General features: G+C 45.3%; 1 protein-coding gene across 9 annotated transcripts in view; it reads left to right on the forward strand.

Moving 5' to 3' along the window:
• PDPR (pyruvate dehydrogenase phosphatase regulatory subunit) overlaps window positions 1-26,798 on the forward strand; it is a 68,428-nt gene that overhangs the window by 16,410 nt on the left and 25,220 nt on the right. For 7 of the 9 annotated variants that reach the window (XM_075118240.1, XM_048870650.2, XM_075118245.1 and 4 more), the window contains exons 3-8: window positions 696-829; window positions 6,532-6,613; window positions 6,713-6,876; window positions 8,303-8,424; window positions 14,348-14,465; window positions 15,318-15,467. In XM_075118240.1, the coding sequence (XP_074974341.1) occupies window positions 696-829; window positions 6,532-6,613; window positions 6,713-6,876; window positions 8,303-8,424; window positions 14,348-14,465; window positions 15,318-15,467 (770 nt within the window). Of the gene's footprint in view, window positions 1-695; window positions 830-6,531; window positions 6,614-6,712; window positions 6,877-8,302; window positions 8,425-14,347; window positions 14,466-15,317; window positions 15,468-16,296; window positions 16,387-26,798 lie in introns of those variants that run through there. The other 2 variants (XM_075118246.1, XM_075118247.1) reach the window with 2 other exon arrangements.

Here is a 26,798-nt window from a genome sequence, read left to right on the forward strand (position 1 = left end):
AAGGAGTACTTGTGGCACCTTAGAGACTAACCAATTTATTTGAGCATAAGCTTTCGTGAGCTACAGCTCACTTCATCGGATGCATACTGTGGAAAGTATAGAAGATCTTTTTATACACACAAAGCATGAAAAAAAAAAGGGTGTTCACCACTACAAAACATTTTCTCTCCCCCCACCCCACTCTCCTGCTGGTAATAGTTTATCTAAAGTGATCACTCTCCTTACAATGTGTATGATAATCAAGTTGGACCATTTCTAGCACAAATCCACGTTCTCCCCCACTTCCCCCCCCCCAAAAAAAACCCCACTCTCCTATTGCTAATAGCTTAAGCTATTACCAACAGGAGAGTGGGTTGGGGGGGGAACACCTGGATTTGTGCTGGAAATGGCCTAACTTGATTATCATACACATTGTAAGGAGAGTGGTCACTTTAGGTAAGCTATTACCAGCAGGAGAGTGGGGTGGGGGGAGAGAAAATGTTTTGTAGTGGTGAACACCCATTTTTTTTTTCATGCTTTGTGTGTATAAAAAGATCTTCTATACTTTCCACAGTATGCATCCGATGAAGTGAGCTGTAGCTCATGAAAGCTTATGCTCAAATAAATTGGTTAGTCTCTAAGGTGCCATAAGTACTCCTTTTCTTTTTGGTATGATACTATTTTGTATGAGGCTCCTGCTGTATTTTCTCCTGCAGGCTGGCTGCTGGCTCCACTCGATTCTGTGCTGGCATTGTGAGCACAGTCAGACACTTGTCCATAGAGCTGAAGATGGCTGACTATTCAAACAAGCTTTATGAGCAGTTAGAACAAGAGACAGGAATCAAAACAGGTAAGAAAAGGAACTTCTGGCTCAGTTCCCTGCTGAGTGGATTCACATGAACTCCACTGCTTTCTGGGGCTTGGAATGAGAGTAACACTAGCATGTATGATTGCTGGTTTCTAAGCACTGAATGGGGCTTTAGCCTTCTCAGCTTGGAGACACTCCCATGGCATCCTCACGTTTGGATTGCCTGCTGCAGTCATTTAGAACACAATACTTGTGACCGGTAAAGGCAGAATTGTTGAAAGAAAACTGCCCCCATTATGCTTAAATCAGCAACATAAAAGTTAACTGAGTAAGAGTTAATTAGAATTAGCCATGAAGCTCATACAGATGCATTCATTTTTGTATCTCCAACAGGGGCAGAATCTTAGCATAAAGTACTTGTTTATATTGCACACACACACCTGCATATTAAGGGGGGAGCAGAGGATGAGAGCCCAGTAGCAGTAACTCCACACCTGTTTCCAACCAGCTTTAATTATAGCATGTGAGAAATATACTGTCACAGATCCACAGGGCGAGTTTGCCTCAAGCTTTTAAACAGTCTGTCAGGGAGCATACCCCTCTTAGTGCTAGTCTCTGCTCGGTGTCCCCATCCGGTTCCCTTCGTTTGACCCTTTGACCACACTCCTGTCCCTGTTGTTTCATTAGTTGTCCCCTGGATTTATTTGGTGTCCAGGTCCTGTGGATCCCCCTCTTAGGCTGGGGGGGGATCCTTTAGCAGTGGATGGGCTTTGCCCGCCCACTTCCCGGATCCCAATACAGCTAGTCCCTAGGTCTCCACTTTTTTCAAGGGATACCCCTGGAGCACCATTACTTTGTGGCTGGGCCTTGGTTTCAGCACCACTGTTTCTCACCATGGCTTCTTCAGTAAGACCAAAAGAACCTGAACTCCTGTTGGAGGGAGACTTTACCCCTTTGGGAGCAGATGTTTGCAGCAACACAGGGCAGCCTTTTCAGTACAGGACAGCTTTTCTTAGTCAACTAGAATACAATATTTTAGGTTCCTTAAATTACAATGGAAGAGCAAAGCTTATATGTACATCCATGCTGGCCGGACAACCTGCCTCTTTTGCCCAGAATGTTCAAGATTAAATCTCTCTCACTGCACAGGGCAGCTGTATCATTATAACAGTTTTCTAACACATCGGTTCTTTGTTTCCAGCCCTAGTCACCCTGTTTGCACATGATCTGCCTCCCTTGGCTCCCAATAATTAAAAATTAATGTCCAGTCAATGGTCTTCCATCGTATCTCCAAAGGAAGCTAATGATACGTTGGCAATTCTTGATGATTCATTCATACCAATCCTGACATGCTTATGTGACTTACATACATCTCTTAGCTCCCTGTCCTAGAGAAGATGACTGCCCCTTGAGTCATAGTAGATCACAACATAAAAGTGAATGGGGAAACAGTCATGTTTTTCATAAAAATACAGAAATTTCCCACATTCTGTACAACTACATAAATAGAACATACTTCATTTTTCAAAGTCAAGCACTCAAAAGTTAGGATATGCCAGTATTAAGTTTCGTTCACAACCTTAATTCAGTCCCCTTGTATGTATGCGTTATGAAACAGTATGCCTCACACAATGCACAGATTGGATGGTGTTCTCTTAACAGCTGTTCATTGTATGGCACCATGCCTTATTTACTGCATGTTGTTTTGAAGACAGAACTGTTAATTTCCTTATTGGCTTTCCATGATGCTTATCACTACAATATCTGAGGGCTTCACAAACATTAATGAATTTATTTTTACAACACTCCTGTGAGATTAATCATAGAATATCATGGTTGGAAGGGACCTCAGGAGGTCATCTAGTCCAACCCCCTGCTCAAAGCAGGACCAATCCCCAACTAAATTATCCCAGCCAGGGCTTTGTCAAACCTGACCTTAAAAACCTCTAAGAAAGAAGATTCCACCACCTCCCTAGGAAATGCATTCCAGTGCTTTACCACCCTCCTAGTGAAAAAGTTTTTCCTAATATCCAACCTAACCATCACCCACTGCAGCTTGAGACCATTACTCCTTGTTCTGTCATCTGCTACCACTGAGAACAGTCTAGATCCATCTTCTTTGGAACCCCCTTTCAGGTAGTTAAAAGCGGCTATCAAATCCCCCCCTCATTGTTCTCTTCTGCGGACTAAACAATCCCAGTTCATAGAATCATAGAATATCAGGGTTGGAAGGGACCCCTGAAGGTCATCTAGTCCAACCCCCTGCTCGAAGCAGGACCAATTCCCAGTTAAATCATCCCAGCCAGGGCTTTGTCAAGCCTGACCTTAAAAACCTCTAAGGAAGGAGATTCTACCACCTCCCTAGGTAACGCATTCCAGTGTTTCACCACCCTCTTAGTGAAAAAGTTTTTCCTAATATCCAATCTAAACCTCCCCCAAAGGTTCCCTCAGCCTCTCCTCATAAGTCATCTGCTCCAGCCCCCTAATCATTTTTGTTGCCCTCCGCTAGACTTTGCAATTTTTCCACATTCTTCTTGCAGTGTGGGGCCCAAAACTGGACACAGTACTCCAGATGAGGCCTCACCAATGCCGAAAGGAGGGGAATTATCACATCCCTCGATCTGCTGGCAATGCTCCTCCTTATACACCCCAAAATGCTGTTAGCCTTCTTGGTAACAAGGACACACTGTTGACTCATATTCAGTTTCTTGTCCACTGTAACCCCTAGGTCCTTTTCTGCAGAACTGCTGCTGAGCCATTCGGTCCCTAGTCTGTAGCGGTGCATGAGATTATTCCGTCCTTAGTGCGGGACTCTGCACTTGTCTTTGTTGAACCTTATCAGATTTCTTTTGGCTCAGTCCTCTAATTTGTCTAGGTCCCTCTGTATCCTATTTCTACTCTCCAGCGTATCTACCTCCCAGTTTAGTGTCATCTGCAAACTTGCTGAGGGTGCAGTCCACGCCATCCTCCAGATCATTTATGAAGATATTGAACAAAACAGGCCCCAGGACCGACCCTTGGGCCACTCCTCTTGATACTGGCTGCCAACTAGACATGGAGCCATTGATCGCTGCCTGATGATTTAGCCAGCTTTCTATCCACCTTATAGTCCAGGGGGTGTTAGACCCTATCTGTAAAAGGGGACTAACATATACACTAATTTTGGGTGCCCAATTTGAGACATCTAGGATCTAAATTTTCCGATAGCATTATATAGCACTTAGTATTCAAAATGCAGATCTCAGTTCCATTGATTTTAATTGCAGCTGAGAGCACTCAACACTTCAACAGATCAGACATCAGGATCTCAAGTCAAGCATGCAGAAAATACACACGCAATTAGTGAGCACTATGAAAAGTTTAAGTGATTTGCCAAGTATCACATAGGAACTCCATTACAGAAGCAGGGGTAGAATCCAGTTCTTCAGGCAAGCATTCAGCTGCCTGAACCATGAAATCATCATTTCCCTTCCCACTATCCTCTGCCTCAGTCACCACTCCACTATCGTGATTCGCCCCCAGAGCAAGTACCTCTTGTGCACTGAATGAGTCTGGGGTCCTATGGGAAATAGCCTTTCATTACATTATCACATAATCTATCTTGATGCATATATATATATATATGCAAAAGGGGACAAATTTAAGGTTTCAGGGGATCCTTAATTCTAGCATTTCCGGAGTTCTGAGTGCTTGACTTTTAACATAGTTTGTATGTATTTTCCTCGGTTTTTAAATATGCAAACTGGAAAAAACAGAAATTCCATTGTGTGGCATCAAATTGAAACCCACATCGGTCATCAGCAGGGTCAAAACCTTTAGATCCACCATATGAGTTAAACCACAACAATTAATGAAGTAACTAATAGCAGTAACAGGTTGTCACCCTCTGTGGACCAGCACTAGAGGGGATGGGACATTGCCAGCGGGTTTCACAAATAGCAGAGGAACACTGAGACTTAGGGAGCTGAGGTGACATTCTGGGATCTGGAGGGGAATGTGATCTAGTGGGCACAGAGCTTTCTGCCTGCTGTCCCCAAACCTAACCCCTTCTGCCAAGCCCCCTCCAACCTTTCCCTGTCCCAGACTCTCTCCCCTCCCCCAATTCCCAGCTACTTGCCCAACCAATCCCAGTCCCCCTGCCACCCTGCTCCTCATCTGTTCTTTCTGTCCACTGCCAGTCTCCAGTGACACACACCCTGTTCCCCATTACCACTGGATCTCAGTCCTAGTGTCCTTCCTTGGGCTTCTTGGCCAATCTCTGTGTCCCCGCCCCCATCTTCTTGTCCCAGTTTCCTTACCCAGCTAGCCTTAGTTCTTCCCCTGAACTCCATCTCCTCATCACATGTGTCTCCCTTCCTCCCTCTCCCCAACACCTCTGGTTCAAATCCCAATCTTCTCACCTAGTCAGTCCCAATATCCCCACTCCCTTCCCCCAAACTCATCTGATCTCAGTCACCCACTTCCCAGTTTCCAGTCTCTGCCCAGCCAGTCCTATTCTTCTCCCTCTCCTCCAGCTACTTGTCCCAATCTACTCTTCCTGGCATTCCCTTCCCAGGTCCTGTTCCCTCTGCATTCGAATTGGGCAGCTTCCTCCTCCAGTGACCAGCCCTGATTCAGTCTGCAGTAGCACAGAGCTGCAGCTTCAGGGAAAGACCTGCTTAGCCCCAGGCCAGAGCATGCTCAGAGTGGACGTAATCTTTGGGGATTTAGATGTGAGACTCTAGCAGGTCTCTGCTGTGCATGTGTGAACTGTGATTTTTTTTCAAAGGCATAGCTTGGTTAAATTTGGTTGATTTTCCCAGGGACGGCAAAAGGTACATCCCTGACACTTAGACTACCCCCTTGCCAAATTTCAGGTCCTTGCTCCAAAGCTGGGGGAACTTTAGCTTTTTAAAAGAAACAGTTGCCAAAATTTTTAACATGGGCAACAAATTTTTCCCTTGCCTCATTCTCAGAATGGCTGAATCATTTAGGCTGAAATTTCAAAATTAACAAAAAAAAAAAAAAAAAATCTGTTTGAAGCAGACAGCTGACATGGAAGATTTCAGCCCACACAGTTACCGTTTGGCAGAACTTATAAGCAACAGAAAACAGGGTATTACAGTGGAATGTGTCAGGCAACCTTAATAGTCAGCGTTACTAGCCCTGCCTATAATTAAGTTTAATATTTAAAGGGTCATATTCGTCCATTAAAGCCAATGGATTTACCTTGGTGCGAAAAGGTTTACATTCATTTATTGCATGTTAGTTTTTTCGTCAGCTTATTAAGCAGTTATTAGAGCACATGGGGCACTGGTCTGAATCCCTAGTTTTAGCCTCTTCTTGCCCTGCCAGTTTCTCCTTTACTGGGCAGAAATGTGTGGCATATAATCTGTGAGAGTATTTATGAACCTGCATCCGATGAAGTGAGCTGTAGCTCACGAAAGCTTATGCTCTAATAAATTTGTTAGTCTCTAAGGTGCCACAAGTCCTCCTTTTCTTTTTGCGGATACAGACTAACACAGCTGCTACTCTGAAACCTGTCTTTATGAACCTGAGTAACTTTTAGTATAAAGCAGGATTAAAATAACTTTAGTAGTCTAAATTAAACTGTGCCTTGTAAAACAATTGTAGGTTACTAGCTAATCAGTATATGAATGTGGGAAGCTTTCTTGACTACTGTGTATTGGAAGCAATGATTCTGCTGAAACATGAGGGCTTGAAGAACCTGCCCAACTTTGACTTGACTTTGGTCATTGTCTTAGGTTACGTGAAGACAGGCTCTATCTCACTGGCTCAGACTCAGGATCGACTGATCTCCCTGAAACGCATTGCCTCAAGGCTCAGGTACATATAAGAGAGAAACTGTACCTGATCTTAAACTTTTCCTGTGCTTGCCTTTCCTGAGAAGCTAATGACAAGCATCCTCTGTGTGTTCTGTGGCAGTGTAATGGGAATACCTTGTGAAATCATGGCTCCAAAACGAGTGGCACAACTACATCCACTAATCAACATTCATGACCTTGTGGGTGCCATGTATGTACCAGAGGATGCAGTCGTATCATCTGCCGATGTGAGTCTTGCTCTGGCAAATGCTGCCTCTCGAAATGGTATGAATATTTTTAATCTATAATATGCCAGCTCCCTTGTGTGATGTCTGCCTTTTTGTTATAAAGGAAAATGACCCTTTCATAGGGATGGTATCAGATTTGGGATTCATCTTATTCTGTTTTGATGACCAAAGTCTACTAATTTCTTTAAAGGAAATATTCTTTAAATCTATTTTTCTCCACCCTAAAGTCAGGTCAGATCTTGTTTGGGTGCCGCATCTTTAGAGATATTTAGTAGAAGGAATCACACACCACAGGCTGCTGTAGTCATTATTTATATACAACCCTACAAGTCTACACAGTGCTTTACAATAGGTAGAAACCCAGATGGGAGCTTAGTCTAAAGGCACAAGTGGATTCATACCAGTCTGGACAGTTTCATTATATATGAGCGTAGAGGGGTGTGAGATCAGAAGCTGGAATATTTAACTGGACAGGTGGATTTTTGGGGATTTGGAGGTGGGCCTGGCATATCATAGAATCATAGAATATAAGGGTTGGAAGGGACCCCAGAAGGTCATCTAGTCCAACCCCCTGCTCAAAGCAGGACCAATTCCCAGTTAAATCATCATATGCCGTTGGAAGCTTGTTCAGTGAGATTGGGGTGGTCTGAAAGAAGGGACAAAGTCATGATTTAGCAAAGGAGATGGGAGTGGAACTTGGTCAGATTGGAGGAAGCTTATGAGGTGAACAAAGGTCGAGCTCTGAAGGCAAGGTGGAGGCTGTATGGCAGCGGCATGTTCTTTGTGTATAGCAAGGCGTGAGGCCAACAGCCGATTGCCTTCAGTGCTCTGGAAGTGCTATTCTTATAATTTAGTATCTCTTAGTATTGTACTTATGACCTCATATCATTGTCTTTGATTGAGAAAAATATGTCGTTCGTCTCACTAAGTGCCACACAGTTGGGTGCCCCAGAACTGCATTGGCTGGATCTTCTGTTTGCCAGCTGGATTTCTGAGTCCCGCTTGTTTTCAGTGTCATTCACTAACTGGGGCAAAAATGAATGACTGTGTTCCCTTGAAATAACCATTAGCTTTTGTATCTGTGCCACCATCCAAACTTAAGACTCCAGCGTTTATAAATAAAGTTTATAGAGTCTTTGGTTTACAGAGTTCCTTCCTCACACTTCCTTCCTCCATAAATGCCACCTGTGCTCCCTATTTGTTTGCTCCTGTCGCCCAGTATAAGTCTCCTCCAAAAAAGGTTGTAACTCCAGCTCACTGCATTGCAGGATCTGTCCTGCTCCGTTGTACGCAAGCCCTTCTGCTGGTTTCCCTGTCAGAGGGTTTCAGCTAGATCAGGGAATGCCTGTGTCTGACACGGAGGAGAGATGGTTCTTTTGGCTTTGGGGGTAGCAGCCTGATTTTTTCATCCTCTCAGTAAGGCCTGTGGTATCCTGACTACTTTCTCTGGCCTCTCTCTGCAGGTGTCCAGATCCATGAGCGGACAAGCATCAGCCATGTCGTGGTCCAGAAGGGTTTTGTGACTGGAGTGGAGACTGACAGAGGACAGATTGAATGCCAGTATTTTGTCAACTGTGCTGGGCAGGTTAGATCTGATGGAAATTTCCCCCTCTGTGTCCTCTTGTAAGGACTCCCAGTGTATTCGGTAGCTGTAATAGCAGAGGAGGAGATCATTCAGTAACCAGTGAAAAGAGCATGTCACGTTTCTTCAGAACAAACAAACGCTTGTCAACCCCAAAAATAGGAAAATATTGGTTACATCCCGAAATAGCTGAGTTCACACCCTCTCTCCATGCTATCTCTGTCCTAATTAGAGCAGTCCTAACAAGCAGTGCTAAGTTTCTGCCACCCATGTATTTGTTTTTAATAGTATTTTTACTTTATAAAGAAGTGTATATGTTCTGTATTTTCTCTGCAGTTTCATGCATTATAATGTTAAGGTTCACTTTGGCCTGGTCTGCTGCAGTACATCAAAGGCATACCCCAGAATGGTAGTTATATTTAAGTCCTGGTCTACACTACGAGTTTAGGTCGAATTTAGCGGCGTTAGATCAATTTAACCCTGCACCTGTCCACACGACGAAGCCATTTTTGTTGATTTAATGGGCTCTTAAAATTGATTTCTGTAGTCCTCCGTGACGAGGGGATTAGCGCTTAAATTGACATCGCTGGGTCAAATTTGGGGTAATGTGGACGCAATTCGATGGTATTGGCCTCCGGGAGCTATCCCAGAGTGCTCCAGTGTGACCGCTCTGGACAGCACTCTCAACTCTGCGAAGGCTTTTCCTGTCTACCTGGCCAGTGCATCGAACTTTTGAATTTCATTTCCTGTTTGGCCAGCGTGGCAAGCTGATCAGTACAGGTGACCATGCCGATCTCATCAGCAGCGGTGATCATGGAGTCCCAGAATCGTAAAAGAGCTCCAACATGGACCGAACAGGAGGTACTGGATTTGATCACTGTATGGGGAGAAGAATCCATGCTATCAGAACTCCATTCCAAAAGACGAAATGTCAAAATATTTGAAAAAAAATCTCCAAGGGCATGAAGGACAGAGGCTATAACGGACCTGCAGCAGTGCCACATGAAACTTAAGGAGCTCAGGCAAGCCTACCAAAGAGGCAAACACTCGGGGTCAGACCCCCAAGCATGCCGCTTCTATGATGAGCTGCATGCAATTCTAGGGGGTGCCCCTACAAATACCCCACCCCTGTTCATGGACTCCTGCAAGGGAGTCTCACGCAATAGGGATGAGGATTTTGGGGACGAGGAAGATGATAGCGCACACCAGGCAAGTGGAGAAACCGTTCTCCCCGACAGCCAGGAACTGTTGATCACCCTGGAGACAGTACCCTCCCAACCCAGGCTCCTGGACCTTGAAGGTGGAGAAGGCACCTCTGGTGAGTGTACCTTTGTAAATATAATACACAGTTTAAAAGCAAGTGTGTTTAATGATGAATTTGCCCTGAAGACTTGGGATGCATTCGCAGCCAGTACAGTTACTGGAAAAATCTGTTAACGTTCTGGGGATGGAGCGGAAATCCTTCAGGGACATCTCAATGAAGCTCTCCTGGAGGTACTCCCAAAGCCTTTGCAAAAGGTTTCTGGGGAGGGCAGCCTTATTGCGTCCTCCATGGTAGGACACTTTACCATGCCAGGCCAGTAGCACGTAGTCTGGAATCATTGCATAAGAAAGCATGGCAGCGTGTGGTCCCGGTGTTTGCTGGTATTCAAGCAACATCTGTTCTTTATCTCTCTGTGTTATCCTCAGGAGAGTGATATCATTCATGGTCACCTGGTTGAAATAGGGGAATTTTATTAAGGGGACATTCAGAGGTGGCCAGTCCTGGGCTGTTTGCCTGTGGCTGAAAAGAAATCATCCCTGCTGTTAGCCATGTGGTGGGGGGAGGGGTTAAGCGATCATCCCAGAGAATTGGGTGTTGAGGGGGTTTAGTTGGGTTTGTACTGCACATTAACCTGAAAACATCAGCCCTTCCTTTTAAATGGTCAGTGTGTCTTTTTAAATACTACTCTCCCTTTTTTCCTCCCACAGCTGCAAATGCCGCTATCATCTCCGTCCCAGAGGCTAGCGCAGATAAGAAGGTGAAAAAAACGCACTCGAGATGAAATGTTCTCTGAGCTCATGCAGTCCTCCTGCACTTAAAGAGCCCAGCAGAATGTGTGGAGGCAGACATTGTCAGAGTCCAGGAAAGCACAAAATGCACGTGAGGACAGATGGCTGGAGCAACAGGAGAGGTGGTGGCAGTGTGAGGAGAGGAGGCAGGATGCAATGCTGAGGCTACTGGAGGATCAAACTGATATGCTCCAGCATAAGGTTGAGGTGCAGGAAAGGCAGTAGGAGCACAGACTGCCACTGCAGCCCCTGTGTAACCAACCACTCTCCTCCCCATGTTCCATAGCCTCCTCACCCAGATGCCCAAGAACAGGAGGGAAGGGGGCTCTGGGCACCCAACTATTCCACCCCAGAGGACTGCCCAAGCAACAGAAGGCTGGCATTCAATAAGTTTTGAAGTGCAGTGTGGCCTTGTCCTCCCCTCCTCCCCCACCCCTCCCGGGCTACCTTAGTAGTTATCCCCCTATTTGTGTGATGAGTTAATAAAGAATGCATGAATTTGAAACAATGACTTTATTGCCTCTGCAAGCAGTGATCGAAGTGGGGAGGGGAGGGCGGTTGGCTTACAGGAAGTAGAGTGAACCAAGGGGGTGGGTTTTCATCAAGGAGAAACAAACAGAACTGTCACACCGTAGCCTGGCTAGCCATGAAACTGGTTTACAAAGCTTCTCTGATGCGCAGCGCACCCTGCTGTGCTCTTCTAACTGCCCTGGTGTCTGGCTGTGCAAAACTAGCAGCCAGGCGATTTGCCTCAACCTCCCACCCCGCCATAAACGTCTCCCCCTTACTCTCAAAGATATTGTGGAGCACACAGCAAGCAGTAATAACAGTGGGAATATTGGTTTCGCTGAGGACTAACTGAGTCAGTAAACTGCACCAGCGAGCTTTTAAAAGTCCAAATGCACATTCTACCACCATTCTGCACTTGCTCAGCTTGTAGTTGAAGAGCTCCTGACTACTGTCCAGGCTGCCTGTGTACGGCTTCATGAGCCATGGGAGCAAGGGGTAGGCTGGGTCCCCACGGGTAACTATAGGCATTTCAACATCCCCAACAGTTATTTTCTGTTCTGGAAAGCAAGTCCCTTGCTGCAGCTCTTCAGACAGACCAGAGTTCCTGAAGATGCGAGCGTCATGAACCTTTCCCGGCCATCCCACGTTTGATGTTGGTGAAACGTCCTTTGTGATCCACCAGTGCTTGCAGCACCATTGAAAAGTACCCCTTTCGGTTTATGTACTGGCTGCCTTGGTTCTCCAGTTCCAAGTAAGGGATATGCGTTCAGTCTATCGCCCCACCACAGTTAGGGAATCCCATTGCAGGAAAGCCATCCACTATGACCTGCACGTTTCCCAGAGTCACTACCCTTGATAGCAACAGCTCAGTGATTGCGTTGGCTACTTGCAGCACAGCAGCCCCCACAGTAGATTTACCGACTCCAAATTGATTCCCGACTGACCGGTAGTTGTCTGGCATTGCAAGCTTCCAAAGGGCTATCATCACTCACTTGTGAACTGTGAGGGCTGCTCTTATCTTGGTATTCTTGCGCTTCAGGGCAGGGGAAAGCAAGTCACAAAGTTCCATGAAAGTGCTCTTACGCATGTGAAAGTTTCTCAGTCACTGGGAATCATCCCAGACCCACAACACTATGCAGTCCCACCAGTCTGTGCTTGTTTCTCAGGCCCAGAATCGGCTTTCCACGGCATGAACCTGCCCCATTACCACCATGATGTCCAAATTGCCAGGGCCCGTGCTTTGAGAGAAGTCTGTGTCCATGTCCTCATCACTCTCATCACCGCGCTGCCATTACCTCCTCACCTGCTTTTGCAGGTTCTGGTTCTGCATATACTTCATGATAATGCGCGAGGTGTTTACAATACTCATAACTGCTGCAGTGATCTGAGTGGGCTCCATGCTTGCTGTGGTATGGTGTCTGCAGGAGAGCAGAGTTGCAGGGGAAGTAGTGGTTGGATGACCAGTTTTGCAGACCTACTGCACAGTCTGCTACTAGGACACAACAGCTTAGCGGGCTGTACGCTCGCCGAGGTATGGCGAGACAAGAGCAGGAGAGCAGAGTTGCAGCGGAAGCGGTGGATGACGACAGTCATATAGAGGACCTGTGAGACCACCAGGAGAGCAGAGTGGCAGCAGAAGCGCTGGTCGGAAGACCAGTTTTTCCGACCTACTGCACCGTCTGCTGCCAGAGCAGGAGAGCAGAGTGGCAGCGGAAGCTGTTGTTCGATGACTATAGTTAGCATCCTACTGCACCGGCTGCTGAAAGCAGTATGGGGCCCGCACGGAAAAAAGGCGCGAAATGATTGTCTGCTGTTGCTTTCACGGAGGGAGGGGCAACTGATGACATGTACCCAAAACCACCCGCGACAATGTTTTTGCCCCATCAGGCATTGGGAGCTCAACCCAGAATTCCAATGGGCAGCGGAGACTGTGGGAACTGCGGGATAGCTACACACAATGCAACGCTCCAAAAGTCTATGCTAGCCTCGGTACTGTGGACGCACTTTGCCGACTTAATGTGCTTAGTGGGGACACACACAATCGACTGTGTAAAATCGCTTTCTAAAAAATCGACTTCTATAAATTCAACAGTTTCAGAGTAACAGGCGTGTTAGTCTGTATTCGCAAAAAGAAAAGGAGTACTTGTGGCACCTTAGAGACTAACCAATTTATTTGAGCATAAGCTTTCGTGAGCTACAGCTCACTTCATCGGATGCATACTGTGGAAAATACAGAAGATGGTTTTTATACAAACAAACCATGAAAAATGGGTGTTTATCACTACAAAGGGTTTTCTCTCCCCCCCCACCTCACTCTCCTGCTGGTAATAGCTTATCTAAAGTGATCACTCTCCTTACAATGTGTATGATAATCAAGGTGGGCCATTTCCAGCACAAATCCAGGTTATCATACACATTGTAAGGAGAGTGATCACTTTAGATAAGCTATTACCAGCAGGAGAGTGGGGTGGGGTGAGAGAAAACCCTTTGTAGTGATAAACACCCATTTTTTCATGGTTTGTGTGTATAAAAACATCTTCTGTATTTTCCACAGTATGCTTCCGATGAAGTGAGCTACAGCTCACTTCAGCTTATGCTCAAATAAATTGGTTAGTCTCTAAGGTGCCACAAGTACTCCTTTTCTTTTTATAAATTCAACCTAATTTCATAGTGTAGACATACCCTAAGAGGAGACTAGTGCATGCTGTTTGCTTGGCACTGTAATCTAAGTGGCAGCCTGTTAAGAAGCATCCTGCAGTGTGGCAATACACACCTGCCAAGTCTCACTCAGTGGGAGGGGTACATCTTTCTGAGGTGAAGGACTTTGCTGTGACTCTTAATGAGACTATTGAATCTCCATAATGTTTCTGAAAACCTCCCTCATTCTAACTGTCACAGCTTGTCAGCCCTGAAGATATATTTGCCAGTTGATGTTTCTCAGCCTGCAACTGGCCATCTTGGTAACATGGGACCGCAGCAGTCCAGGAGCCCAAGAGAAGAATCATTGTCTATTATGTTTTCTTCAGAAGCCAAACCAATAGTGACTTCACTGTATAAATTCTTCTTCGTCTTGTTTATTTTATATCATGATAGCACCTAGAAGCCTCAGTCATGGACTAGGCCCCCATTGTGCTAGTTGCTGTTCAAACACAACAAAAAGATCTTCCCTTCCCCAAAGAGCTTATAATCTAAGTAGAGAGGGGGAAAAAAGTAAATTTCTTCTCTGTCTAAGGCAATATTGCAGCAGCGTAGACATGGACCTCCTCTGGTGCTGTAGCAAAAGCACTCTGATGAAGACAAAATAGGCCTGTGACTCGGCTTTCTCCCTGTCACTTCCATCCCAACTAACCCTTTCTGGTTTCAGTGGGCCTACGAGCTGGGTCTCTCCAGTGAAGAGCCGGTCAGTATCCCGCTGCACGGCTGTGAGCACTTTTACCTCTTGACACGTCCCTTGAAGAAGCCACTAGAGAGCAACACACCAAGTGAGGACTCTCCCACTTTGTTTTATTTTGCTGGTGAACTCTCTCTATCCTTCCAAAGTCAAGGCTGGCTGGAGAGGTAGAGCTGATGTGTGCAGACCTGAACTCTGCCAGGAATGTGCCTGGCGTTCAGGCTCACTTGCTCTGAGTGCCCTCTCTCAGAGTTGAGGTGGGGAATAGTTGTCTATTTACTCAAATATAAACTCTTGCCACAAAAGATGAGCTCTTTTGGGTTTACCAGCTCAGCTAGCAAAGATTGTGTCTTGGGAATGATTTTGACTCTTGCTTTACAGGTGGTTGCATCTCTGTTGGATGCATCAACTATGCACCACATGCTCTGGAGGGATTGTGCTAACCTTGCTATTATGTTCTCCTTGGAGGCTGCTGTGCCCATATGGGCCATGTATTTCTCTCTTTCAGATGAAGTTAAGGCTTTACAATGGCATTTGCATGTCATTGAGCAGTAGGGGGCATCCAGTGTACTTGAGATAACTACCCTTCCCTCCCCACACACCTGGCTTTTGGCTCCCTTGAAGGAGAGTGCACATATGGATACCAGTGCTGGGAAGTGGAAAACTCTCGTGCGCGTGCGCACACACACGTGCAGTCTGTCTTTTTCTCTAGCAAGCATTTCCGCAACTAGTAAGTAATGGTTATGCTCCCCTGGGAACCCAGCTCTCTGACCTGAGGGCCTGATTCACTCTCTAGTGAATTCTCTTCACTGACTGATTTGTTAGTCATTTTTGTATTCCCAGCCTCTCTGTGTGGGGAGCATGGTCTATTTTGATATAAACAAAGTTGTAATTTGTCCTGCACTTCCCAATCCTTCAACATGCTCTCATGTTTCCTCTGCAGCTATCGTGGACCTAGACGGCAGGATCTATATCCGCAGTTGGCAAGGTGGCATCCTCTCAGGTGGCTTTGAGAAGAACCCCAAGCCCATCTTTACTGAGGGCCGGAACCAGCTTGAGATTCAGAATCTGCATGAGGACTGGGATCACTTTGGTATGCTAATCAGATAGGGTTTACAGCAGGGTGGATTTGATTTAAATGAGGATTTAAATCAGTAGTTAGGAAGACTCGATTTAATAATGGATTTCTACATAAAGGTGCATTTTTGTTGGTTGTTATAACCTTAATACATATTCTTCAGAACTCAGAGATAGATGTACGTTTCATTTTTAGAAGTTACACACTGTACGTTTTTAAAGTGATTTATTTTGAAAACTTTTCAGATTAGTTTTACAGCTATATCAGAAAATGAATGCTTGTTTGGTTATTTCATTTACCAAAGGTAATTGACGCAGATATTTTATGAAGTCATTGGGAGGTGAACTATCTTTAATTCAACAGGTTAATGATTAATAGTTGGAGGATTTTCTTGCCATGCTGTATTAGGAAGAGAACATCACCAGACAGACATTTAAATTGTTTTATTTAACTAAAACAACAGCGTTATTCTGTAAAAGCAGCAAAGACTCCTGTGGCACGTTACAGACTAACAGACGTATTGGAGCTTTCATGGGTGAATACCCACTTCTTCAGATGCATGTTATGCAACATTATTCTGGATTTTTTCTTCAATAGCAAACGTATAATATTTTAACAAAACATGCATATGAATTTTTTAATTTAGTTAAACGTTCAAGTTTTTTAAAATCAGGTTTGTTTAAAATTGTTTAACTAAATTGAATTAAAAAAACACAAATTAAATCGACTGTCAGCCAGGTCAACATAAAATATTGGCTTCTGCAGCAAACTCAGTCATCTTCACCTTCATTTTCCTGTTTGTTCATAATCTGGAAAAGAAAAACAATCTTTCCTGCTTTTTCAGGTCCCAAACGATTTCTCAATTTGGAATGAATTAGTCCAAAGGAAGAAAATATTCTTTCTACACCAGCAGAAGAAGCTACTGCTGTTAAAAGTGAGATTATCACTTCCACAGTCTCTGAATCCAAGTGCTTAAGTGACTTCCACCAGTTCACTGGTGTGACTTTCTTTAAAACATCATCAGCAGACATATATTTCTTGAATGGTTCACCCTTAGCTCTGAAGTTTATTATAGTTGGCATTATGGAGGGATGATTGCTGGATGTCCATGTCACAGCCAACTCCTCTTCTTCAGCAGTTAAGGTTTGACCCTGGTACTGAGTATTGAGAATATTTGCAAGAAAATCAGCTGGAGATAGTGCTTGTCCCATTTGTTTTTTTGGTGCTTGTAATTTAACTCTGTTGTTGTGGAGGGCAACAAAAATGATTAGGGGGCTGGAGCACATGACTTATGAGGAAAGGCTGAGGGAACTGGGATTGTTTAGTCTGCAGATGAAAAGAATGAGGGGGAATTTGATAGCTGCTTTCAGCTGCCTGAAGGGGGTTCCAAAGAGGATGGATCTAGACTGTTCTTAGTGGTAGCAGATGACAGAACAAGGAGTAATGGTCTCAAGTTGCAGTGGGGGAGGTTTAGCTTGGATGTTAGGAAAATCTTTTTCACTAGGAGGTTGTGAAGCACTGGAATGCGTTACCTAGGGAGGTGGTGGAATCTCCTTCCTTAGAGGTTTTTAAGGTCAGGCTTCACAAAGCCCTGGCTGGGATGATTTAGTTGGGGACTGGTCCTGCTTTGAGCAAGAGGTTGGGCGAGATGACCTCCTGAGGTCCCTTCCAACCCTGATATTCTATGATTGCATATTTCTCTTTTTAAGATCTCACTCAGTTCCTTCCAAATTTCAACAGCGTCAGCCATAAAACAGCTATTTCCCTGCATTTTGTTCAAGGCGACAGAAACAGGCTTCCGGATACTCAGCGTGTGTTCAACCTTTCTCTTAAGCCCAATGTTGGGAACTTTGGCTGTGACAGTGCCATCTATTTTTTCACACTTTTGTTCACAAACTGTCATCAGATTAGGTTAGTTCTTGATCTAGTGCTCAAAACAGACCAGTACTGAGTTTCATTGCATGACTTGTGGGAGAGTGAGCTTGATTTCTCCTACTTTTTTCAGAGCAGTAGCTGCAAAGTGATTGTTATGGAAGTATTTTGCAATTTCAACAACATTAGCCTTTATTTCTGGAACACTGAAGTCTTTGGCTAAGAGATGCATCAAATGAGCACTGCAACCGTATGTTATTAGCTTAGGACTCTCTTCTAAATAATTTCTTCTCATCTTGGATACATCTGCAGCATTGTCTGTGACCAAGCTGTGTACTAGACATTTGAATTTTTTTTCAGTTTGTTATAGCTTTTATTTCTGCTACTTGTAAGTATTCTGCTGTGTGTGCATTTTGTGATGTATCAGTTGTTGCTCTTCGAGAGGTGTCCCTGGGGGTGCTCCACTGTAGGTGTTGGTGCGCCCTTGCGCCGTTGTTTGGAGACTTTTACAGCAGTACCCGTATCAGCTGCGCATGTGCGGAGCCTGCCTCACATACCAGTCTTGTCTTAATAGTGTGCATGCGCGGCCGAACTCCTCAGTTCCTTCTCTACCATCCCCTGCCGGAGTTGGACCTAGAGTAGACTTGTTAAACTTTTTCTCTTACCAATTCTACATCCTTTCCCCCCCTTGGTTTAGCACTCTAGTTACTAGATAAGTTCATCCCTCAAAAAAAAAATTTCCCCCTTGTTCCTCTCAGCCTCCTGCCGACGCTAATATGCCTGGCTTCCCAGGATTTAAGCAGTGCACTATGTGCAGGGACACCATCCCTATCTTGGATGGTCACTTCCAGTGTATAAAGTGCCTGGGGGAGCCCCTCATTCTTCAGAAATGTGCCCATTGTTCCAAATTAAAATCCAGGGCAAGTAAAGATTGCTGAAAATGATTCTTCGGCAGGAGTCACTCGGACCTGCTTCTGACCCAGGTACGGGCTCCTCAGTGAACCGCAGCCCTCCCGTCTCCAAAAAGGACAAAAGAGAAAACGCCCGCCTCCTCACCCAGAAGGGAAACATTGCAAGCAAAAAGGTTGCTGAGCAGGTCTTTTTCTTCTGTGCAGACCTTCTCTCGGCTCGGCACCTTGGGTGTGCCGGGTTCCTCCAGCATCGTGCTAATCCTGCCTCTGGCTGCAGCGACAGCACAAGCTCCTGGTGCCAAGGCTTTAGGCTTCCAGTTGCCTGCCTCTCTCATGGCACCGTTCGGCACTGCAGTGGACACGGTGCCAGCACAGAGGACCTTCCCAGAACAGACTCGGGCTGCTCTTACCTTCCCGGCACCACCAACCTCAGCGCATGCATTGAGCGCTACAGTGCAGAGAACGTCGGTGCTGAATGACCCTCCAGCGCCACAGGCGCTCCTAACAGAGGGTTATTCACACAGGCTCTCCGGCATCGCAGTTCATTCATGCACCGGACCTACAGGTGTCACCTAATCTACAGTCTCATCTACTTGACACCTATTTTTTTTTCCGGACATTCGCATGCGGTCTGGACAGCTGTCTCCTCCTATATCTCACTTTTCTAGTGGTGAGGAAGCCATAGTGCAGGGAGACTTTTCATCATACTAGTTCTCCCAGTCACAGACCCAAATCAGCAGTGGTCACACAAAATCTAGGTCTTCGTTCATCAAAGACCTCCCTCCCTGGTATACAAACCCGTGGATGGCACCGCCTATGTCCTTCCCTGGTCAGTGGCAATACTGAGGTCCGTGGGCACCATATAAGCGATTCCACTATGATAACTAAGATGCCAGAAATATGAGTAATGCCACCTCGCCACCACCAGTGCATACGGCTACAAATGAGACACAACAACAAGCTGTTACTCCACACTTTGATGAACACACTACACATGCTTCCCCAACCCTTCTGGAGCCCGTATCCACACAGGATGAGGCTATACTGCCTGCCCCACCAACACGGTTGGATGATTTCTTAAAATTTCAAGACCCCTTCAAAAGAGTCGCCAACGAGTTGAGGATTAATCTGGAGTAAGTTTCTGAAAATCCGCATGAGATGACTGATCTCCTGCAACCTACCTCCATATCCAAGATTGCCTTACCTATAAATTCAGCCATAATGGATCCTGCCAAAACCATATGGCAGACTACTAGCACACTTACCTGTAAGCGAGCTGACCGGAAATACTTTATTCCTTCCAAAGGGTCTGAGTTCCTTTTTACTCACCCAGCATCAAACTCATTGGTAGTAGAGGCAGCTAACCAAAAGAACAAACACCAGTTTCCCAGGTCTACCCCAACTGTTAAAGACAGTAAAAAGCTGGACCTGCTTGATCATAAAGTGTATGCTTCGTCCACATTACAATTCTGGATATCTAATTATTCATCCGTTCTGGCAAAACATGACCACAAAAACTATGAGAAACTCATGGACTTTATTGATGACATTCCAGAGAGCAAAAAAAAATCAGTTTAAAGCCATAGTCTCTGAGGGACAAATCCTCTCCAGTACCGCACTACAAGCTGCGCTTGATGTTGCTAATACGGCTGCAAGATCCACTGCTACAGCAGTTATGATGCATCGAGCTTCATGGCTTTCATCGTCGTCTTTTCTTCACGCAGTTCAGAATACCAACAAAGATCTCCCTTTTGATGGTGGAAAACTATTTGCCAATAACACCAATGATGTACTTCACTCCATGAAGGACTCGAGAGCGACATTACGATCTCTGTATCCAAACCCCTACAAATAGGAGGAGACAATATAGATACCAACCTAATCAATGTCCACCTGACATATACTCAACAAAGTCATAGACCATAAGAACAACATCATTGCTGTACCAATTCATCGGCTCCATGTCAACCCCCTCCCACTAATAAGCAAATTTGAAGATGTGGTCGAGAGTATAGAAAACATCATCCCTACTTCAGGGACCCCTCTCACAAACAACTGCTCCATCAAGAGGTGCATCACCTCCTCCAATTAGGAGCAGTAGAACTAGTGACCGACCAACACAGAGGAAAAGGGTTCTATTCCCATTACTTTTAGCAGAAAAGCAAACTGGGGGAAGGCAACCCATTCTCGACCTCAGATGCGTCAACAAATTCATTATTTAAAAAAAAAAAAATTGACTCTTGCAACCATAATCCCAACACTGAAGCAGGGAGATTGGTTTTCAGCCCTTAACCTGCAGGGTGCTTATGTTCATGTGACCATACATGCTGCCCATAGACGTTTTATTCGCTTCGTTCTGGGCTCACAACACTACCAGTACAGGGTCCTACCTTTTGGTCTCTCGACTGCGCCTCATGTATTTTCCAAATTCCTTGCAGTTGTAACAGCTCATCTCAGAAGGAAGGGAATCATAATTTTTACTTACTTCGACAACTACCTTTTCAAAGCCAGGACCCTCCAAGAAGCCGTTCAGTCCACAGAACGGACAGTCCAATGTTTCCATGCTCTTGGCCTGCGAATGAACAAAGAAAATCTACACTCACTCCCATCCCACAACAGGAGTTCATAGGAGCACATTTCAACTCACGCAAAAGAATAGCATCTCTCCCACTCCACCTGCTCAACATCATCAACCTTTTGGTTGCCAAGCTGTACAACAGTCCACAGGTGACTGCACGAGATTGCCTACAACTCCTAGGCCACATGGCCTCTTGCACTTTTGTAGTCAGGAATGCTCGCCTCTTCATCAGGTGTTTTCCAAAGTTGGATGACCACTGCCTGCAGACGGAATGTCCATGGTCTGAACAACCTTTTATACATACCTCCCAGAGTCAAGGACTCCCTCCACTAGTGGACATTGCCTCACAATCTTTGCTCCGGGGTCCCCTTTCTACAGGACGTCCTGCTGGTTATCATAACTACAGACGCATCCCTTACAGGATAGGGAGCACATATGCCCCAGTACGCTGCCCAGGGCTTTCGTCTCCTGCCGAGACATCCCTTCACATCAATGTCTAGAACTCTGAATGATACGCAATGCCAGCCTCCATTTTCTCCCCTTCATACAAAGCCAACATAGAATCATAGAATATCAGGGTTGGAAGGGACCTCAGGAGGTCATCTAGTTCAACTCCCTGCTCAAAGCAGGACCAATCCCCAATTAAATCATCCCAGCCAGGGCTTTGTCAAGCCTGACCTTAAAAATATCTAAGGAAGGAGATTCTACCACCTCCCTAGGTAATGCATTCCAGTGTTTCACCACCCTCCTAGTGAAAACGTTTTTCCTAATATCCAACCTAAACCTCCCCCACTGCAACTAGAGACCATTACTCCTTGTCCTGTCATCTGCTACCACTGAGAAGAGTCTAGATACATCCTCTTTGGAACCCCCTTTCAGGTAGTTGAAAGCAGCTATCAAATCCCCCCTCATTCTTCTCTTCTGCAGACTAAACAATCCCAGTTCCCTCAGCCGCTCCTCATAAGTCATGTGTTCCAGACCCCTAATCATTTTTGTTGCCCTTCGCTGGACTCTCTCCAATTTATTCACATCCTTCTTGTAGTGTGGGGCCCAAAACTGGACACAGTACTCCAGATGAGGCCTCACCAGTTCCGAATAGAGGGGAACGATCACGTCCCTCGATCTGCTGGCAATGTCCCTACTTATACATCCCAAAATGCCATTGGCCTTCTTGGCAACAAAGGCACACTGTTGACTCATATCCAGCTTCTCATCCACTGTAACCCCTAAGTCCTTTTCTGCAGAACTGCTGCCGAGCCATTTGGTCCCTAGTCTGTAGCAGTGCATGGGATTCTTCTGTCCTAAGTGCAGGACTCTGCACTTGTCCTTGTTGAACCTCATCAGATTTCTTTTGGCCCAATCCTCTAATTTGTCTAGGGCCCTCTGTATCCTGTCCCTACCCTCCAGCATATCTACCTCTCCTCCCAGTTTAGTGTCATCTGCAAATTTGCTGAGGGTGCAATCCACACCATCCTCCAGATCATTTATGAAGATATGGAACAAAACCGGCCCCAGGACTGACCCTTGGGGCACTCCACTTGATACCGGCTGCCAACTAGACATGGAGCCATTCATCGCTACCCGTTGAGCCCGACAATCTAGCCAACTTTCTACCCACCTTATAGTGCATTCATCCAGCCCATACTTCTTTAACTTGCTGACAAGAATACTGTGGGAGACCGTGTCAAAAGCTTTGCTAAAGTCAAGAAACAATACATCCACTGCTTTCCCTTCATCCACAGAACCAGTAATCTCATCATAGAAGGTGATTAGATTAGTCAGGCATGACCTTCCCTTGGTGAATCCATGCTGACTGTTCCTGATCACTTTCCTCTCGTGTAAGTGCTTCAGGATAGATTCCTTGAGGACCTGCTCCATGATTTTTCCGGGGACTGAGGTGATAGAATATCAGGGTTGGAAGGGACCTCAGGAGGTCATCTAGTCCAACCCCCTGCTCAAAGCAGGACCAATCCCCAACTAAACCATCCCAGCCAGGGCTTTGTCAAGCCTGACCTTAGAAATATCTAAGGAAGGAGATTCCACCGCCTCCCTAGGTAATGGATTCCACTGTTTCACCACCCTCCTAGTGAAAAATTTTTTCCTAATATCCAACCTAAACCTCCCCCACTGCAACTTTCTATCCACCTTCACCTCCACTTTCTGTCCATTCATCCAGCCCATACTTCTTGAACTTGCTGGCAAGAATACTGTGGGAGACCGTGTCAAAAGCTTTGCTAAAGTCAAGGAACAACATATCCACCACTTTCCCCTCATCCACAGAGCCAGTTATCTCATCATAAAATAATGACTGACAACATTGCCTGCATGTTCTACGTAAACAGGCAAGGGAGGGGTGGGGTGATCCCACTCCCTTTCTACTGAAGCGATGGAACTGGTGTCTCAGACACAATGTCTGAATGTCAGCTGCATACTTACCTGGCTCTCTCAATACCACCGCAGATGACCTCAGCAGAAGATTTCTCATAGGCCACGAATGGGAACTAAACAAGGATATAGTACTAGATATATTCCACACAGGGGGATACGCAACTGCAACAAGGGAGAAATGCCCAAGATTTTGTTCTAGAGCGGAACTAGGCAAACACTCCACGGGGGATGCGTTCATGTTCCCATGGAACACCAACCTAATGTATGCATTTCCCTGATACCACTCGTACACAAAGTACTGATAAAAATACGAACAGACCAAGCCAAGGTCATAATGATCACCCCCACGTGGCCCAGACAGGCATGGTACCCTTTCTTTGCCAAGATGGCGCTCTCCGCACCCATCCCATTATTGTTCCACCCGAATCTTTTGTCCCAACAACGCGGTCTACTATTCCACCCCAATTTAACCATGTTACACCTCAAGGTTTGGCTCCTTCATGGTTCTCTCATGCCGAGCGAACTTGCTCGGAGCAATGTACTCCTTCATAGCACAGCAAATTCTACATGCACCACCTACCTTCGTAACTGGACAAGATTTACACACTGGTGGGCTGCCACAGAAACCGCTCCTTTTTTCCACGCCTCTGCCACTAATCCTTGACTATCTGTTAGAGATTAAACTCTCTAGACTCTCCTTGAGTTCCATCAAAGTCCACTTGGCTGCAATTACAATGTTCCGTGATGCCACTAACAATAGGCCTATCTTTGCTCACCCCATTACTAAGTGATTCCTTAAGGGACCCCAAATCCTATACCCGGATATCAAACCGCCTAATCCACCTTGGAACCTTCTCCTATATTTTTTGCTCAGCCATGAGAATTCAAGAATAGTCCAGAAGGAAGACAGGCAGTCCTTAAGAAAGAAGTATGAAATAAAAAAAGTTTACCAACCTGAAGATCCTGCATGTTCAGACTTGTTCCTTTCATCATCTTCAACGCAGCTTCCTCCTGAGAAAGAACACTTCTCATGATGTTTCATTCGGGCAACCAAGCCTTACATTTCTTTGTTGTACTGTTTGCATTTTGCACGCATGCTTGTCACCCACAGGTAGAGGAACTTCATTAAAGTATTCTCAAACTGGGTCTCTCTTATGGCCTGCTGCCATTGTAGGTTTTCCCTTCTAGTGAGAGAATGGTATGGTAGATCTCAAATCAATGAAGGCTACACTGAGAAAGACCTTAAGACTTCTGGAATATGCTGCTCAAACCGTTTCACGTTTGTTTCTACTGCCAGTCCCTCCCTTTTCACATTTATCTCCAGACTTCTTCTCCTTGTCCAGATCTATTCCACCCCAACAATCTTCTGTTCATTGAATTTTTTGAAACTTTGCACTTTTAGAGAGAGGTAAGGGTTTGACTGTGTAGACAAATTTGCAGAGGGACAATAGGGTTGAGGTCTGTTATTTCTCACCTCTATATATTTATTTAAAAACATTTTTGCTGTTAACAAGCATGTTATCTCTGGAGACACAAATCCACAATTTGAGAACTGCAAAACTAAGCATCTCTGATGGTATCTTCTAGACTGAGCACTGAGTACCATTGGGTGGATAGAAAGATTAACCTAAATAATCTATACAGAAGCCCCTGGAACCCCATAAAATTGCGTCCCTAATCCATGAACTATTGGAACTCGTTTACAAAACTTTTCTTAAACATTACATGAATATATTGTCTCATACTATAGAATTAGAATTTATAATCCCTGTTCCCTGATGAGATAGTTTTAATTAAGATACATTATAGCTCAAAGATACCTTTAGCAAGGTTTTTTCCTCAAAAAGCATTTTATGAAAAAAATGATTTTTTTAAAAATGATTTTTTTTAAAAATCATTGATTTTTATCCACCCTGGTTTACAGTCCTTACATGGGCAGGGCTGCCACAGCAGCACAACAGAGGGCTCAAAGGTAAGGCAGTGCTGCCTACAAGGGAGAGTGTGCTGTGGATTTGCTAGAACTCTTATCTGTCCTTTCTTAAGAGGCAAGGGAGGTTGGACACTTCAATAAGTGGGTTCAGTTGTCAATTTGTGGGACAATTAGTGTGAGAATCCCACTCCCATCAATTGCAGTTGCCTCGTATGTGCATTGCTGGAAATCACCATTAGCCTTCAGCATGTCCGTTCACATACTTCAGTTTGTACCAAGTGTAGGGCAGAAGAGCACTGTGCAAACCTCCCCAAAGCATTTGATGTTAAAGCTACAGCACCGCCTGCTTCTCCACTTACAGGCTCCCTGTTCAGCACCAGTAACCTGCCATGCACTCCTCATACTCCAGCCCTGCATCTCTTTTGAACAGGGACTGCCAGGTGCCCCTAATTTTATGATACCTTTTATGTGGACAAAGTATAGCATGGCTGCTCCTGGATTCCTCCCAGCCGGTGGGGTGGGGTGTTGGATTGTTTTTCCCCAGATATACTGGCTTGTATTTTCCCAAGTTGAATCTCATTTTTATTTTCTGTCCATAATTTTAACTAGAGGGTTGCAATTCTGTCTTCTCCCTTCCCTGCTGAACAGTTAAATCTTCCACTGCTTTTACTGACCCTACCTCAGAACCTCCTCCACGGGAGCCTAACCTGCTCCTGTAGAGTTCTTCCTTTGTTGTGTCTTGTCTTAGCATGCTTTCCCTCACTGCTTCCCTTCCCCAGGGACTCTGGCATCTTCCCCTAGGGATCTCCTTGTACCTTGTAGGCCTTAGCTCAGGGCTTCTCCCACAGGAGCCTATGCCGCTCCCTGTGGGTTCTCCTACCTGTCAGAGAGTCCTACCGTCTCTGCAGTCACAGTCTCAATCTCTTTCCCCCAAAGAATTCTTCATTGTGTTGTCTTTTTCCTAACTCTTTCACAGCTTGGATCACAAATTATTGTTCAGTTGCCATATGACAGTCACTTGGGCAGAGGGGGGCTTGCTTGCTGCTGGGTCACAGGCAAGGCTGCGCCTGGCTTGCTTTAAAGGGTCCACCAGCCTTTGACACCGCTGTTCTAGATATCTTATAAGACCAGACCTGACACCGGCTGCTCTGAGACCCCTCTCTAGAGAAATTCAGAACCCCATACTCACGCTGGAATCCTCATGTGCATGGGGAGTGGGCATAAAAGCTTTATTTCTGTTCAGACATTTTTAAGGGAACATGAAACTTGACCATTTTAGTGCTTGCAGCTGCTGAATTTTGAGCAAAGGAAGGTGAGAGATTTTAAATAAAATACCTTGCGGAGGGAAACCCCGAACCAAAAAAAAATTGAAATGAGAGAATTTGCTTTATGGGGATAGCCAGTTCTTCATACCCCCAAAAGGGTTCTCTTTAAGGGTTGATCCATTTTAATTAGTCTGAGAAGGCAAGCTCTGCTAGGTTTCCTGCCCTTCTGCTGATCTACACCTGTGGTACTTTACAGAAAATGTCCAGTTTGTCCCATGGATGCACTGAGACATGGAAGATACTGCTATCTGTTAAGATCATATAGCTTACTGTTTGTCTGTCTTGGTGTAAATGGACTGGTTTGTGTGTCTGGTTTTGGGATGGAGGAGGAGTGGTTGAAGT

This window comes from Caretta caretta, chromosome 12 (genome assembly GCF_965140235.1).
Source record: "Caretta caretta isolate rCarCar2 chromosome 12, rCarCar1.hap1, whole genome shotgun sequence".
In the NCBI taxonomy this organism is placed as follows: domain Eukaryota; kingdom Metazoa; phylum Chordata; order Testudines; family Cheloniidae; genus Caretta; species Caretta caretta.